At 43.4% G+C, this 17783-nt stretch overlaps 1 protein-coding gene across 1 annotated transcript in view; it reads left to right on the top strand.

The window, feature by feature from the left end:
- Positions 1–1060: 1060 nt before the first annotated feature.
- LOC140468453 (uncharacterized) overlaps positions 1061–17783 on the top strand; it is a 29153-nt gene continuing 12430 nt past the window's right edge. Inside the window, exons 1-5 of the mRNA XM_072564543.1 lie at positions 1061–1156; positions 4752–4994; positions 7269–7416; positions 9453–9505; positions 15997–16110. Of these exons, the coding sequence (XP_072420644.1) occupies positions 1148–1156; positions 4752–4994; positions 7269–7416; positions 9453–9505; positions 15997–16110 (567 nt within the window). The 5' untranslated portion in view covers positions 1061–1147. The remainder of the gene's footprint in view (positions 1157–4751; positions 4995–7268; positions 7417–9452; positions 9506–15996; positions 16111–17783) is intronic.

Genomic DNA, 17783 nt, shown 5'->3' with positions numbered 1-17783 from the left:
AGGCCTTCGTGTGTTTTTAAAATCTTTCTACTCTTACTTTAAAACACTGGCCGCTCGTCTTCAAATCCCCAAACCTAGGGAAAAGACAGCTACCATTCATCCTACCTGTGCCCCTCATGGTTTTATAAACCCAGTGTTATTTGCAAAGAGGAAATTTAAAATGAGACCACTTGAAGTGTTACAGGGACAGCGAAGGAACGCAGCAACTTTTTTTTTACCGCAGTTGTAATTTTATTCTCGCATTTAAGTCCACTTTGAAGTTGGATTGTGGGCTCATTTCGAGCTGAAAGGCTCCCTCAGAAGTTTGGCGCAGTCTGTATTGTCCTTAAGTTTGTATTGTCCTTAAGCACATACAACAGGGCATTAGAGAGTCCCAATTCTCTGCCCGTTCAATGCTGTGGTTGTATGCCAGGACTTTGCTCTACTGAAGCCATCTGCTGGTCCTTGAAGAAATGTTTGAAGAAGCGCCTGGACACTCAAAGCACCCAGTTTGTATCTGATCTTTAGACGATGAGCTTCAGTTCCCTGGAGTTTGAGTGCAGCTTTGTGTTATCCTTCGAGACTAAATGAACCACTCACCACATGTGCCATCAGACAAACTGGGATCAATCAATGTTACCATATGGTGCCATGTATCCTGCTTGCAACCTTACTCTATGATGCACTGTTCAATGTCCCTATACACATTAATTGCATCACCACATCAACACCGTCCTACCAAATACATTGTCCAAATGAATCAGCTGGTATTTTCCGAAGTGCCAATTAATTTTCTTCGGGGCAATTTTTTTGAGTTGTCTGTGATTAGCTGCTGTCTCCGTCTTTGTTAGCAGACTCTCTGCTGTGTCTCTCTTGTTCAAACAGCTCACGTTCTCGAATGTCTGCCACTACTATTTCGCAATGACTGTGTGACTCAGCAGGGTAGGTTGTTCTAAACAAGGGTCCCTGAACACGAAAGGTTCACTCTGCTCTCTCTACACAACTGCTGCCACACCTGCAGAGTTTCTCCAGGGATTTCTCCCTTTGCTTCAGCTCTTCAGTATCCACTGTTCCTTGTTTCATTTTCATTTGGGATCGATATTTCATCGTCGAGGACACATTTTAAATTTTGTTTTATACTGCGTGACAACTGAACAGCTTTTGTGTTATGAATGAGGTAAGAACTTCCCTTCGTATCATCACAGTTAGAGAAGACTTTAATTCAGCATATTGCTAAGTAAAGCTAAGGATTATGGAACAGACTACTACAATTCCAAATCTGAGAGAAATAAGAAAGCTTCAGGAACAATCAAACATTTTTGAGAAGGTGCACTAGTTCGGCAACAATCAGGAAAATTGTTCACTTCAGTAAATACGTGATTTTTAAACAAGAGACGTGTTTCTTGAGAATGCAAATAATTAATTAAACTTTTTTAAAATTGCATTGTTCAGAAGTTTGAGCTATTTGAATAGAATGAATAAGGAGAAATTGTTACCAATGTCTTGATTTTTTGTAATCAAAAAAACATTAATTTCAGAGAAACCAATGTGGTGAACTTAACTTTTTGAGACATAGTGACGTACAGCTCAGAAACAGACCCTTCGGTCAGAGATTCACAGAGTCAGAGAGACGTAAATGACAGAAACAGACCCTTCGGTCACAGAGTCATAGAGATGTACAGCATGGAAACAGACCCTTCGGTCCAACTCCTCCATGCCGACCAGTTATCCCAACCCCATCTAGTCCCATTTGCCAGCACTTGGTCCATATCCTTCCTATTCATATACCCATCCAGATGAAGACGAGTGAGAGGTGAATTGATAGAGATGTACAAGATAATGAGGGGCATAGATTAATAGAATTCATAAAATAGAATTCATTGAATCCCTACAGTGTGGAAACAGGCCATTTGGCTCAACAAGTCCACTCTGACCCTCCGAAGAGTATCCCACCTACGCTATTACTCTACATTTACCGCTGACTTTTGCAACTTATCTACACATCACTAAACACTATGGGCAATTTAGCATAGCCAATTCACCCTTACCCTGCATATTCTTGTAGTTTTGGAAGAAACCGTAGCACCAGGAGAAAACCCATACAGTCACGGAGAGAATGTGCAAACTCCACACAGCCAATCGCTTGTGGCTGAAATCAAAAGATAATGTGGATAGTTAGAAACTTTTCTCCAGGACAAAATTGGCTATCACAAGGGGATATAATTTAAAGGTGATTTGAGGAAGGTTCAGGGGAGATGTCAGTGGTTGATTCTTTATTCAGAGAGTGGTGGGTGCATGGAATGCACTGCCAGTGGTATTAGTGCAATCAACCACATTAAGGACGTTTAAGCGACTCCTGGACAGGCACATGGATGACAGACAGTAAATTGAAGGCTTTGTAGGTTAGTTTGATCTTACATTAGGATAAATTGCCGGCATAACACTGATGACCGAAAAGCTGTTGCGCTATTTCATGTTCTATATCCACGTAGAGTTTTCAGTTGAAATCATGCACTATGCAGTCTGTGGAACAACGCATTGAGAAACCACACAGGAAGAGTAATGTGACAGATTGAGCAGCGATCATTCTTTGCAGGAATGCAAGTATTTTTCATTGCAAAAGTAAAAATGAACCAACTATTAAGTGTTTGATGTTGATAGCTAGGGGTGAGAAAAGGGGATTTCTGATGGCTATATCTGAAATAAGGAATACAAGCTATACAGTTGACCTCACAGCTAAAAAGGGTGAAGCCCGTGGTAGTACAGCAGAGAGGAGAACAAGGACAGAAATATTGCTCAGAACTTAAAATTGACAGAGAGAAATAACTGAGCACTTCAGAGCACTGACAATTAACAAATTGCCCATTCCAGATGAATGCAAATTAAGTTGTTCAGGAAGTGGTGTACGACTAGAAGACCATAAGAAACAGGAACAGGAGTAGGCCATTTGGCCCCCATCGAGTCTGCTTCATCATTCATCTGACAGCTGTGTGGATTAGCCTTGGGAAATTCAGGGTTGGGGTAGAGTGGTTGGATGCTCTGAGGGATCAGTGCGTACATGATGGGCCAAATGGCCTGTTTCCTCACTGTAGCGATTTCATGAATCAGAATTTGTTTCACGTATACAGAAGCACGTGAGAACAGCAAAAAGTATACAATGTCTCCATTCCCAGCACCCTCTTAGACATAAAATGACCTAGGCACAAAAGCTCAGGGACAATGCAGAAAAATAAAGAAAGAAAGTTAAGCATTCAACAGTCATTCTTAAGTGCTAATTCATCTGGAAAAGGCTAGCTTGTCATGCAGATGAATCGAGCTAAAAAGTATTTTTTAGTTTGATTTGATTGGAGTATTTACAGGGCGACATTGGTTGGAGCTTGGAATTGGCCATAAGTGAAAGAACAGGTTTCAGGCCATACAAGTCACCATTTAGGGATTTCAGGCAGCACACATCTGTGAGAGACATCAGAAGTTGAGTGCAGCTGACAGCGGAAGGGGAGAGAGTGAAGGAAGCCCTCAAACAGAATTTGCTTAGTGCAGCTGTAACATACCGGGGCATAGAGAGAATCAGGATCTACTCTATGTTCTGAGTTTAATAAAATATGGCAGTAATTTCATGCTTGTGGCAGTGTCAGAGGTCTGTCAGAGCTCAGTCTAAAGAGAGAAGATTGAAATAGCCAGGACATAAACCAGTCTGAGCCAGAGACTGATTTTTCAATGATAGATCTTCAAAACTGAAGGACTGGTCTACGTTGACTTGTAATAGGCTTGCAATGAAATTTGGTGAGGAGTTTGTCTTAAAAAGTGACATTGAGCAGTTTAAGTCAATGTTCACTAGAGTTTGAAAGATTGAGAGGAGATATAATTGAAGTCTATAAAGGGGATTGCCAAAGTCGATATAGAAAGGACGTTTCCTCATGTAGGTCATTCTAGGAGAGGTCATAGTTTTTGGATTAGGGGTAGCAGATTTGCAACAGAGAATGTACTTGGTTCATGAATCGGTGGAATTACTAGCCCAGAGTGCGGTGAATGCAGGGACGTCGATTAATTTTATGGAGGCGATAGACAGATTTTGAATGAGTAGCAGGTTGAATGGTTAAGGCGAGCAGGCAGGAAAGTGGAGGTGAAGCCAAAATATGATCAGCCATGGTCGCATTGATGGTGAAGCACATTCGAATGGCCTAGTCCTGTTCAGCCCGTTCCTCTCATCGACCCTTCCTTCCAGACACCAACAGGACTCATTCCTCCCATCAACCAATCAGGTCATACCGCCTAACTACCCCCACCTCACAACCCTGCCCTCCCCACCCTCTTTATTCACATGACTTGCACATCTTTGGACTGTGGGAGGAAACCAGAGTACCTGAAGGAAACCCACACAGACACAGGGAGGATGCGCAAATGCTACATTCACCAAAGACAGTCACCTGAGGCCAGAATCAAACTTGGGACCATTGTGCTATGAGGCAGCAGTGTTAAACACTGAGTCACTGTGCCACCTGTTGTGGTCTTCCAGCCTCCTGGTTGTCTACTCCAGCTACTGGCTCTTATGTTCTTTAGTCATCTTTGGAGTGTTCAAAACTGAAATTGATAACGTTTTATAAATCGTGGGTGCGAGATATGTGCACAGGGCGATTGGAAATTAGACACAGTCACATTGAATCAAGCTTTGAAGTTAATTTGCCAACTCTCAGTCTACTATTTATCCCCTTTGAAAATTATACAATATGATATTGTATGACAAATACAGTGCGTCATCCTATTTCTTTCAGGAAGTCATGGAGAAAGTTCAGCAAATTTTAGAGGATTTGACAGACGAGGAGATGAAACACTTCAGGTACTTATTGGGCGATCATCGCATACCAGCTGGCAAACTAGAAAATGCCAATTCTTGGAAGGTGGCGGAGCTGCTGAAGAAATTCTACCGCGACAAGAAGAAAGCTTTAAACGTGGTTGTGAATATTCTGAGAACCATTCCACGAATGGATCTGGTGGAAAGGCTCATCGGGAAAGAGGTAAATTTCAAGTTTCCTTCCTCAAAAACTCAACTGGTGTTTTTTCCAGAGCCGGAGGTTTTGAGTATTTTGAGCTAAGCGATTGCTTTGCAACTGTAGATTGCTCTGTGCTAAGTTAACACCGCAGAGTATTGTGGGCTCACTGGTTAGCACTGCTGCCTCACGATACCATGAACCTGGGTTCAATTCCAGCCTCAGATAAGTGTCTGTGTGGAGCTTGCACCTTCTCTCCGTGTCTGTGTGGGTTTTCCCCAGGTGCTCTGGTTTTGTCCCATAATCCAAAGATGTACAGGCTGGGTGGATTGGCCGCGCTAAACAGGGTATAGTGTCCAGGGATGTGTAGACTAGGTAGATTCGCCATTGGGAAATGCAGGGCGACAGAGTTAGGGTAGGTGGGGACTGTGTTTCGGGGGGTGGGGGGGGGGCATGCTCTTCGGAATGTTGGCGTGGACTTGTTGGGCCAAATGGTCAGTTTCCATGCTGTACGGATTCTCTTCATTGTGACCTCCCATTTCCTGTTGTCATAATGATGTGTGGATCAACTCCACATTTTTCAGGTTTTCCATTTCTTTCACATTCTCTTCATACATCCGAGCTGTCTCTTGAATATAAGAGGTTGCTGGAGGATGTAATTCAACCTTCTCCGTGAGAAAAGGTTTCTGAATTTCGGTCCCATGGGGCTGAGGAATGTTTCTGAGGAACATCCAGGGCTGGAGGGAGGTTAATCCATCGAAATTATCGCCGCAGAATGCTGATGAGGCCAAGTCATTGATTGGATTTCAGGCAAAGATAGATAGGTTCATGCTTAGTAAGGTTACGGGTAGAAGGCAGGAGAATCGGATTGAGAAACATATCAGTCATGATCGAATGGCAGAGCTTACTCAATGGGCTGAAAGGCCTAATTCTACTCCTACATATTGTGGTCTTTATGATCTTGTATCCCTTGGTCTGTGTGCCTTACTAATTGGAAGCAATTTCAATACAGTGAAAACCCTTGGGATTTCATGGGTTTCCAGCAGTTTATCCTTCTCCAGAAACAGGTCTCATTCAATTATTTACTGCAACTAGCAAAGATCTTAGTGACAGAAACCAATTCGGTGAAGCTGGTTAACATTTCCTGTGAATTTGTGCCTCTTTCCAGAAAAAGAAACAAATGCAAAGCACATAACTGATATGAGTAGGAGCACATCATATTGCTCCTTTAACCAGTTCCGTCAAGATCCTGACTAAGGGTCTCTGACAACATGGTACAGTTAAGAATTTCCTGACAGGCACTAATTCATCGATAATGGATAAAATTAAATAGCGTCGCAACAATCTGACAGAGGCAAATCCAAAGCTGTTCAATGAAGAAATATTTCCTCAGCTTGGTCATAAATGACTTAATCCCAATCTTACAGTTTCACGTCCCCACATCCTCATCAACTATTCCAAAACCAGAGCCAACAACCTCTCTCTGCCTCCTACATCAAGCCGTATTCAAATTTAATCAGTTACAATTGAGTCAACTGTCATTATGTTCAATTCACTTTGATTTCCCACCAGCCCCACTTCACACTATGTTTATGAGCTCCACCTCGCCACAAGTATGGTGTACAGCATCCATTGGAAACCTCCGAAGGAGTAGAGTAAAACACAGGGAAGACCAGTTATGCTTCTTCATGGAAATACCTTTAATAGGTTCAGTTCTGATATCAATGAATGAGTCACTGAGTGTGTGGAACATTGACCTAGTGCTGTTGAAATGGGGAAGTATGTCAAGTATGCAGGTAGCTGTGTAGACTTGAGACAACTTCCAATCTGATTTGCTCTGTTCTCTTGACTTGTAAGGTTTTATTTTCCAAACTAGTGGAATCTTATCAATAGATTTTAGAACATCCACATCAAATGCATTGCCTCCACCAACTCTCCCTTTAAACTTCTCAAACATTCAACTCTACGAGTTGGACAAGATCTTGCCTTATGAATTCTGTTCAGATTATCTTTTTCCTTCCACACCTCAGAGATTTGCCTTTCAGAACTCTTTGCTTGTGTGTGTGTGTGTGTGTGTGTGTGTGTGTGTGTGTGTGTGTGTGTGTGTGGTGGGGGTGGGGGTGGGGGGTGGGTGGTCGGACTGGTGGGTGTGGGAGAGAGGAATTCAATTTTTTCCCATCCTTCATTGTTCTGGAGAATGTGGAATGCATAATCAATCTCCCTGCAGTTTCTGTAGTTCATGTGGTGGTTTTACATCCAGAATACTGTTACAGAGCTTCAGTGATATTCCTATCTGTGCAGGACCTTGATGAACTTGATGGATGCAGGAAACAATCAATGGACTACTTATGTCATCAAAAACAAGCATTGTCAGGAGCGAGCCCTGATCATGACCAAGATTCAGAGTTAAAGCAGCCAATCAATAAGGGAAATGTAGAAGCAAATGTCTGTGAGTATTTAAACATTCTGGTCAGCATCTCAAGTTGTGAGGGACTTGTCTGGTGAGCAAAAAAATGTATTGGCCATACTTGTCAAAATTCGGATACACAGCCAGCTGATTGGAAAAACAATCACGCCAAGGAATGATGGAGGTTTAGCCCCACCAAGGTTCCAATGCACTGATTACGTGGAGATGGCCTGACAGTTGTTCTTATGATTGGCAGATTACTCTGTATCAGAAACCATTAAATCAAAGGCTGGAGTCAGGGAGCTTCGAAGGATTCAAAAACGATTACTTGGAGAGCAACCCAGGAAAAGTTAGAGCATGAAAGTATGTCAAACACCATCAACCGACAATCCAAACTCAGTCTTCCTCCCCGTTCCTTTACCTATTTTCCCTCCTCTTCCATCCCCACCCCTCACCTTCGTTTCCCCTCCCTATGACTCTCCTCATCCAATCCCTTGCCCTCCTCATCCTTCACTCACCCTCCACCTCTCCCTTTACCCCACCTCATCCATTTCCCTCTACACTCAACCTTTCTCCAAACTCACCCCTTTCCTTCTCCCCTCCCCTCCGCCATTTCCCCCACATCATCCCTTTCCCTCTACACTCAATTCTCTCCCTGCTCATCCCTTTCCCTTTCCCCTCTACCTCTTACTTTCCCACTTCTCATCTCTTCTGCTCTACTCTCCACCTCGCCCCACTTCCTCTCCTCAACCCTTTCCCTCTAACCTCCACTTCTCTCATCCCCACTTATCGCCTTCCCCTCTCCTTCTCTTCATCAACCACGCCGCCTCCCCTGTTCATCCCCTCTATTCTCCCCTTGTCCTCACTTCACACTCCTTCTAAAGATTGCCAAGGATGTTGACAGGGTTGGAGTGTTTCTGCTACAGGGTGAGGCTGAATAGACTAGAGATGTTTTCCCTGGAGTGTCAGAGGTTGAAGGGGTGATTTTATGGAGGTTTATAAAAGTCATACGAGGCCTGGTTAGAGTCTATAACCAAGATCTTTTTCCCTGAGTGGGGAATTCCGAAACTAGAGAGTATGGGTTTCAGGTGAGAAGTGAAAGATTTAGAAAGGAACTGAGGGGAAGCTTTTTCATACAGAGTGGGTTGTGTGTATGGAATGAGCTGCCAGAGGAAGTGGTGGAGACTGGCACAACATTTATAAGCATCTGGGTGTATGAATATTCTGGTACAATTGAAAGACATCAGGATGGGTATATGAATAAGAAGGGTTTAGAGCGATATGTGCCAAGTGCTGGCCAACAAGATTAGAATAATTTTGGTTATCTGGTCAGCATGAACGAGTTAGACTGAAGGGTCTGGTTCTGTGCTGTACATGTCTATGACTCTAAAGCCTCTCATACACGTTACCATCCTGGCCCCTCACTCAGTTGACAAGCTGTCCTGTTACTCTATCAAATTGCTTACACATCTTACTCACACACATGCATTCATTTGGTCGCCTCTCACTGAAGTTTTGTGTCCTTCGAACCTTCCTGTCTTGTGACAGGAAGTGCCGAGTGACTGCTATGGAAGTGCTGTCTGTGAGAATTTTGAGGCAGAGCTCTCCATTGAAGGTCAGGCCCAGAAATAGAATGTATGTAAGGCAGCACAGAGTGCATCATGGAAATTACCGCCCCATGGCAGAGGTACCTAAAGAGGGTATAAGTTTAAAGTAATGTGTAATTGGGATCTGAGGGCAGATTTTTTTCACCTAGAGGGTTGAAGAAATATGCAGATGTTCCAGAGAGAGTGGAACTGGCAGAAACTCTTGCAGCATTTATGAAGCATTGAGCTGAGCACTTCAAGTTTCAGGGTGCAGTAGGTTATCGACCAAGTTCCAGGTAAATGTTTGGTGTTTGGCATAGACACGATGGACCAAAGTGTTCTGTCTATGTTGTATGCCTCGAAGTAAACTCTTGTCTCATCTGGGCGGGAGATAGGGCTTTAAAGCAAGATCAAATAATGCGCTGGAACATTGCTGATAGAATACTAAAAACCCATTTTGATTTTCTGATGATGTACATTGATCTCTCTCAGGTAAAAATAAAGCCAAAAACTATGGACGTAATGGAAAGCTACGATATCCTTCTGTGAGTATTCCAAAAGATGGATGCAAAAAGGTCCCACTGGTGCTCAATGAGAATTTAATTACAACGTTTGCCCCTATCAATAATAGTGTAAGCCCAACTCTTGTTTGCTGTATCAAAATGGGATATCTCGCATTTATCCAGGTTAAACTCTATCTGCCATGTTTCGGCCCATTGATCCATTTGATCAACATCCCATTGTAATCTTACGAAGCCTTCTTCACTTTCTACTATGCCGCCAACCTTTTTGTCTTCGACTCATAGAGATGTACAGCACGGAAACAGTGCTGTTTCAGTCAAATACGTTCATGCTGATCAGATATCCTAATCTAGTCCCATTTGCGAGCTCTTGGCCCATATCCCTCCAAACCCTTCTTATTCATATGCCCATTCAGATGCCTTTTAAATGCTATAATTGTGGCCGCCACCACCACTTTCTCTGGCAGCTCATTCCATACATGCACCACCCTCTGCATGAAATAGATGCCCCTTTAGGTCCCTTTTAAATCTTTCCACTCTCACCATGAAGTTATGCCCTCTTGTTCTGGACTCCACCACCCCAGGGAAAAGACCTTGTCTATTTATCATATCCATGCCCCTCACCATTTATAAACCTCTATAAGGTCACCCCTCAGCCTCTGACACTCTAGGGAAAACAGCCACAGCCTATTCAGCCTATCTCTGTAGTTCAAATCCTCCAACCCTGGCAACATCCTTGTGAATCTTTTCTATACCCTTTCAAGTTCCACAACATCCTTCAGATTGGAAGGAGACCAGAATTGTACACAACATTTCACAAACTTACTAGTCATGTTTTGGATATTCTCATCCAAATCATTTATATACATGAGAAACAAGAGAGGACATAGAACGGATCCCTGTGGAACATTGTCAGGAAAACCCATTTGGTCCTGTATTGTCCAATAGGGAAGGAAACAGCTGTCCGTACCTGGTCTGGCCTTCAGGTGGCTTCAGCAATGTGGTTTACTCTGAACTGCCCTCTTGGCAATTAGGCATAGCCAACAAACTCTATCTTGGCCATTACTACTCACATCCTGTGAATGAATGAAAACAAATCTTAATAAAGATTATCAGCGTAGTATGTGTTCCGTACTTTATCCCATTCCAGTATAAATGCAATTGTGTTCCGGTGTCCATTACAGACTGAATATTTTTAATTCGTTTTAGACTTCTGAGCAGAAGGATATATAAAGGCCTCTACCATTTTAATTTTGTGCCATGTCCATAAAAACATTATAAATGTTTCAGTGCCCATTTTTTTTCAATAAAACTAAAATTGCCACCGTACTACTGTAGCATAGCACTTCTTTGTCATGAGCATCGCTAATCAGTTGCAGAAGGAAAACTCCATTCCATTAATAATGTTATCAACTTATTGTCGACCAGACCAAAACCCCTCACACTTTTCAGAAGGAAGTCTAGACCATTTCCTCTTTTTTAAAGATACATGTGAGGTGTTACGCTCTAGATGCAATTCGATTTGTCATACACTTGACATTAAGCAAACACACTTTATTCATCCACTATTGTTAAAATGCAACAAACTAAGAAGGAATTGGGTTCACATTACCCCACCTGAAAATTTAATAGAATGATAGATCAGTAACTATTACGAATTAACTGTTCCAATGTAAATAACGTCACACAAACTTACGCTTTGTAAAAACAGGTAAATTCAAAAACAGACGGTGTCACATGCAACTCCTGTAGCAATAAAAGAACAGCCCAGCTTTTGACTGTAACTGAAAGAGGGGGAGAAAAAATAGCTTTCTCTTCTTCAAGACCCCAGTGGCAACTGCAGAAAGCTAACCCAGAAAGCTTTGGTTCAATGGGAGTTTTCCCACACCCCTTCAGGCTGCTTCTATGGTTCCATTTTTTTAAAAATAAAAACTCAACGCCTCGCTGGGCTGTTTATCCTCTTGACTGTGGTAGACAGCTCATCACCTCTGCCTTAAAATCTCTCTTCAAAAAAAACAGGGAAAAAAAGTGCACGCTTTAATACCACAATAAGTTCACACTATCCATGGTGTATTCAGCAGCTTCTCTTAAAGTAAACCAAATAAAATATTTCCTTTCAAGGGCATTGCTAATTTTACCCATCCCTTATTGTCCTTAATGGATGTGTCTTGTACAGGCATGTCAGAGGCGACTACATTGTTGTAGTAGGTCATTACAGGAATGGAAGATTGATTTTATTTCCTTTAAAATGCATATACGGGCCAGTTGGGCTTTTACAACAATCGGTTATGATTTCATGATTTCATTACAGATGCCTGGTGGGACTAGCATTCATATGCTAGTTTTTTGTTTAAAATAAAGGTTAGCTTTAGAGGGATGGCAGTGAAGGCAGTGCAATGTTCCTCCTGCAACATGTATGAGGTGAGGGATGCCATGGACGTCCCTGCTGATTACACTTGCAGGAAGTGCACCCATCTCCAGCTCCTCCAAGACCGTGTTAGGGAACTGGAGCTGGAGTTGGATGAACTTCGGATCATTCGGGAGGCAGAGGGGGTCATAGATCGGAGCTATAGGGAAGTAGTAACTCCAAAGATGGCAGATAGATGGGTGACAGTGAGGGGGACTGGGAGGAAGCAGCCAGTGCAGGGACCCCCTGTGGTCGTTCCCCTCAAGAACAAGTATACCGTTTTGGATACTTGTGGGGGGGACGACTTACCAGGGGTAAGTAACGGGGCTCAGGCCTCTGGCACGGAGCCTGTCCCCGCTACTCAGAAGGGAAGGGTGGAGAAGAGCAGAGCAATAATAATTGGGGACTCGATAGTTCGGGGCACAGATAGGCGGTTTTGTGGGAACGAGAGAGACTCACGTTTGGTATGTTGCCTCCCAGGTGCAAGGGTACGTGATGTCTCTGATCGTGTTTTCCGGGTCCTTAAGGGGGAGGGGGAGCAGCCTGAAGTCGTGGTCCATATTGGCACCAATGACATAGGTAGGAGGAGTGCTGAGGATGTTAGACAGGCTTTTAGGGAGCTAGGTTGGAAGCTCAGAGTTAGAACGAACAGAGTTGTTGTCTCTGGTTTGTTACCCGTGCCACGTGATAGAGAGTCGAGGAATAGGGAGAGAGAAGAGTTAAATGCGTGGCTACAGGGATGGTGCAGGAGGGAGGGATTTCGGTACTTGGATAACTGGGGTTCTTTCTGGGGAAGGTGGGACCTCTATAAACAGGATGGTCTGCACCTGAACCTGAGGGGCACCAGTATCCTTGGGGGGAGGTTTGCTAGTGCTCTTGGGGGGGGTTTAAACTAACTCTGCAGGGGCATGGGAACCCAGACTGTAGCTGTAGGGTGCAGGACCTGGAGTGTAGGGAGGTTAGGAATATGGCATCAATCTTAAAGGAGGGTGCCTGTAAACAGAAGAGTGGCTTGAAGTGTGTATACTTTAATGCCAGAAGTATACGAAATAAGGTAGGTGAACTCGCAGCGTGGGTTGGTACCTGGGACTTCGATGTTGTGGCTATTACGGAGACGTGGCTAGATCAGGGACAGGATTGGCTGTTGCAGGTTCCAGGGTTTAAATGTTTTAGTAGGGTCAGAGGTGGGGGCAAAAGAGGGGGGGGTGTGGCTTTGCTTGTCAAAGATAGTATTACAGCGGTGGAAAGGAAGATGGACGAAGATTTGCCATCTGAGGTAGTTTGGGTTGAGGTTAGGAATAGGAGAGGTGAGGTCACCCAGTTAGGAGTCTTTTACAGGCCTCCTAATAGTCCTAGAATCGTTGAAGAAAGGATTGCGAAGATGATTCAGGAGAAGAGTGACAGTAATAGGGTGATTGTTATGGGAGACTTTAACTTTCCTGATATTGATTGGGAAAGCTATAGCTCAAGTTCGTTAGATGGGTCAGTGTTTGTGCAATGTGTGCAGGAGAGTTTCCTGACACAATATGTAGATAAGCCAACAAGAGGTGAGGCCATACTGGATTTGGTTCTGGGTAACGAACCAGGCCAGGTATTAGAACTAGGGGTAGGTGAGCACTTTGGGGACAGTGACCACAATTCGGTGATTTTTACTCTAGTGATGGAGAGGGATAAGTGTGTACTACAGGGCAAGAGTTATAGCTGGGGGCAGGGAAATTATGATGCGTTGAGTCATGACTTAGGATGTGTGGATTGGAAAAGTAGATTCCAAGGCAAGAGCGTAATTGATATGTGGAACTTGTTCAAGGAGCAACTATTGAGTGTCCTTGATAAGTACGTACCTATCAGGCAGGGAGGAAAGGGTCGTGTGAGGGAGCCGTGGTTTAATAAGGAGTTGGAATCCCTTGTTAAATGGAAGAGGGCGGCCTTTGTAAAGATGAGGCGTGAAGGTTCAATAGGGGCAATTGAGAGTTATAAGGTAGCCCGGAAGGACCTGAAGAGAGAGCTAAGAGCAGCAAGGAGGGGACATGAAAGGTGCTTAGTTGGTAGGATTAGGGAAAACCCTAAGGCTTTCTATAGGTATGTTAGGAATAAAAGAATGACTAGGGAAGGAATAGGTCCAATCAAGGATAGTAATGGGAAGTTGCGTGTGGAGGCTGAAGAGATTGGGGAGGCGCTGAATGAATACTTTTCGTCAGTATTCACTCAGGAACAGGACATTGTTGTCGATATGAATACTGAGGCACGAATAAGTAGAATGGATGGCTTTGAGATATGTAGAGAAGAGGTGTTTGAAATTCTGGCAAGGGTGAAAATAGATAAGTCCCCTGGGCCTGATGGCATTTATCCCAGGATTCTCTGGGAAGCAAGGGAGGAGATTGCAGAGCCATTGGCCTTGATTTTTGTGTCCTCTTTGTCGACAGGAGTAGTGCCAGAGGACTGGAGGCTAGCAAACGTGGTTCCCTTGTTCAAGAAGGGGAGTAGGGATAATCCTAGTAACTATAGGCCAGTGAGTCTCACTTCTGTTGTGGGCAAAGTCTTAGAGAGAATTGTAAGGGATAGGATTTATGCACATCTGGATAAGAATGATGTGATCAAGGATAGTCAGCATGGTTTTGTGAAGGGCAGGTCGTGCCTCACAAACCTTATTGAATTCTTTGAGAAGGTGACTAAGGAGGTAGATGAGGGGAAAGCGGTAGATGTGGTATATATGGATTTTAGTAAGGCGTTTGATAAGGTCCCCCATGGTAGGCTACTGCAGAAAATACAGAGATATGGCATTGAGGGTGAGTTGGAGGTTTGGATTAGGAATTGGCTCTCTGGAAGAAGACAGAGGGTAGTAGTTGATGGCAAAGGTTCATCTTGGAGTGCCGTCACTAGCGGTGTTCCGCAAGGATCTGTTTTGGGACCATTGCTGTTTGTCATTTTTATAAATGACCTGGAGGAAGGGTTAGAAGGTTGGGTGAGCAAGTTTGCGGATGATACGAAAGTCGGAGGAGTTGTAGACAGTGAGGAAGGATATGGCAGGTTACAGCGGGATATAGAGAAGCTGCAGAGCTGGGCAGAAAGGTGGCAAATGGAGTTCAATGTAGCTAAGTGTGAAGTGATTCACTTTGGTAAGAGTAATAAAAAGATGGATTACTGTGCTAATGGTAGACTACTTGGTAGTGTGGAAGAGCAGAGGGATCTTGGTGTCCATGTACACAGATCTCTGAAAGTTGCCACCCAGGTAAATAGTGCAGTGAAGAAGGCATATGGCGTACTGGCTTTTATTGGTAGAGGAATTGAGTTCCGGAGTCCTGAGGTCATGCTGCAGTTGTATAAGACTCTGGTGCGGCCGCTTCTGGAATATTGTGTGCAGTTTTGGTCGCCATACTATAGGAAGGATGTGGAGGCACTGGAACGGGTGCAGAGGAAGTTTACCAGGATGTTGCCTGGTATGGTAGGAAAATCCTATGAGGAAAGGCTGAGGCACTTGGGGTTGTTTTCATTGGAGAAAAGAAGGTTTAGGGGTGATTTGATAGAGGTGTACAAGATGATTAGGGGGTTAGATAGGGTTGACAGTGAGAACCTTTTTCCACGTATGGAGTCAGCTATTACAAGGGGGCATAGCTTTAAATTAAGGGGGGGTAGATATAGGACTGATGTTAGGGGTAGGTTCTTCACTCAGCGAGTCGTAAGTTCATGGAATGCCCTGCCAGTAGCAGTAGTGGACTCTCCCTCTTTATGGGTATTTAAGCGGGCATTGGATAGGTATATGGAGGATAGTGGGTTAGTGTAGGTTAGGTGGGCTTTGATCGGCGCAACATCGAGGGCTGAAGGGCCTGTACTGCGCTGTATTCTTCTATGTTCTATGTTCTATATCCCAAACTTTGTTATGGACTTCTGAATTGTTAGGCCAGTCACAAAACCTCAAGAACGTTACCTCCAAATGCTTGTTAAATGTCTGTTCCGATATGGAGCATAACCATTCAAATTTGGGCTTTTGGTGTCTATTCAGTTAGAAATACCATGTGCCTGATGTTGATTTAGAAAACCGTTGAATTATTGATTGTCTGCTAATCACCAAACCTTTATGTCTGTTCATTGCTTTGGTACTTGCCTTCAGATAAGCCAAATGTACTTGGGCTTCACAATCAGTGTTTTGGGAGCTGCATCGGCGATTTTAACGCCCCAGAGCCCATTTGCACAAACCCGCATTCCATGGTGGACTGGCATTCTGGTAAGAGTCTTTAAATTGGTCCTATTGCGGATTGATCAGGGTCTCAGACTGGACCCTGATATTGAACTTAATTTGCATTGATACAGAACTAAGAAGAGGAATTAGGGCAGTAGGATTAATTTGGATTCAGTAACGACTATTATGGGACTACTGGGATAGGTTTGCTTTGTAATTGATTTAGAGCTATAGAAAAAAATGGGAAAAACATTCTTCATCCATAAATCAACATCCCATCTATTGACTCCACCTATACTTCCTGCTACTCCAGGAAGGAAGCTAACATCAATGACCCCTCCCACTCGGTTATAATCTTTTCTAACCCCTTTCGTCCAGCAGAAGATACAAAAGCTTAAACACACATACTAACAGAGTCAAGGACAGCTTCTTCCCTGCTGTTATTGTACTTCGGATTGGACCCTTTCGAGTTTTAAATGGCATGCTGGTCTCAGTCTTTGTGCATCTTCTCTGCAGCAGTAATGTTGTATTCCTCGCTCTGTTCTATTACTCATACACTTCGTATGATATGATTTTCCTGTACTGCACGCAAAATAAAACTTTTCCAAGGTACACGTGACAATAATAAATCAAATTAATTAAAGAAAAATTAAAGGGGTCTAATGGTAGCAAACTGGACGGTGATTTGGGTTAGGACTGATACAGAGATACAGGGTGGAGCAGGACAGATTTACTTGTGTCAAGGATCTCACATATCATTAGAAGCTATGTTTTATAGTGATAAATATAGTGATAGATTCATTGATATCTACTACAGAAAAAGACCCTTCAGCCAATCATCACATCATGTCCACACCAGTCAAAAAGAAGCACCTAATTGAGTAGAAGAGTTGGGATGTCATGTTGTGGTTGTACAGGGCACTTCGAATACTGCAATCAATTCTAGTCTCCCTGCTATAGGAAAAATGTTGTTAAACGTGAAATGGTTCAGGGAAGATTTACAAGAATGTTGCCGGGGTTGGAGGGTTTGAGCTACAGGGAGACGCTGAATAGGTTTAGGCTGTTCTCACTGCAGCGTCAGAGGCTAATAGAGGTTTATAAAATCTTGAGGGGCATGCATAGGGTGAATTGCCAAGGTCTTTGTCCAGAGTGGGGGTGTCCAGAACTAGAGGACATTGGCTTAGGGTGAGAGGGAAAAATTTTAAAAGGGATTTGAGTCATCACTTTTTCACACAGAGGTGGTCCATGTATGGAATGGGCTGCCAAAGGAAGTTATCGAGATTAGGAAAACTCCAACATTTAAAAGGCCTCCGGATGTGTACATAAATAGAATATTTAGAGGGATATTTGCCAAAAGTTGGCAAACAGGTGTAGATTAATTTAGGATATCTGGTCAGCACTGTCAAAAGGTCTGTTTCAACTGTACAACTTGATGATTCTATAATGATCCCATTTTGCAGCACTTAGCTCACAGGCTTGCATGCCTTATCAATAGTTCTTAAAAGATATGACGGTTTCTGCCTTTACCACTCGTACAGTTGCGGATTCCCACTACCCTCTTGGTAAAAAAATGATTTCCACGCATCATTTCTGAACATGCTATCTTTAATCTATGCTCCAGTCATTGACCCCTGCACCAACCGGAAATGTTCCTTCCTGTCTGTATCCAATATAATTTTACACACCTCTGACACATCCTCTCTTGGTCTCCTCTAAGG

The sequence above is a fragment of the Chiloscyllium punctatum genome, chromosome 47 (genome assembly GCF_047496795.1).
Source record: "Chiloscyllium punctatum isolate Juve2018m chromosome 47, sChiPun1.3, whole genome shotgun sequence".
NCBI lineage: Eukaryota > Metazoa > Chordata > Chondrichthyes > Orectolobiformes > Hemiscylliidae > Chiloscyllium > Chiloscyllium punctatum.
Note: the sequence above shows the minus strand (reverse complement) of the source record. Positions and strands in the feature narration are given on the sequence as shown.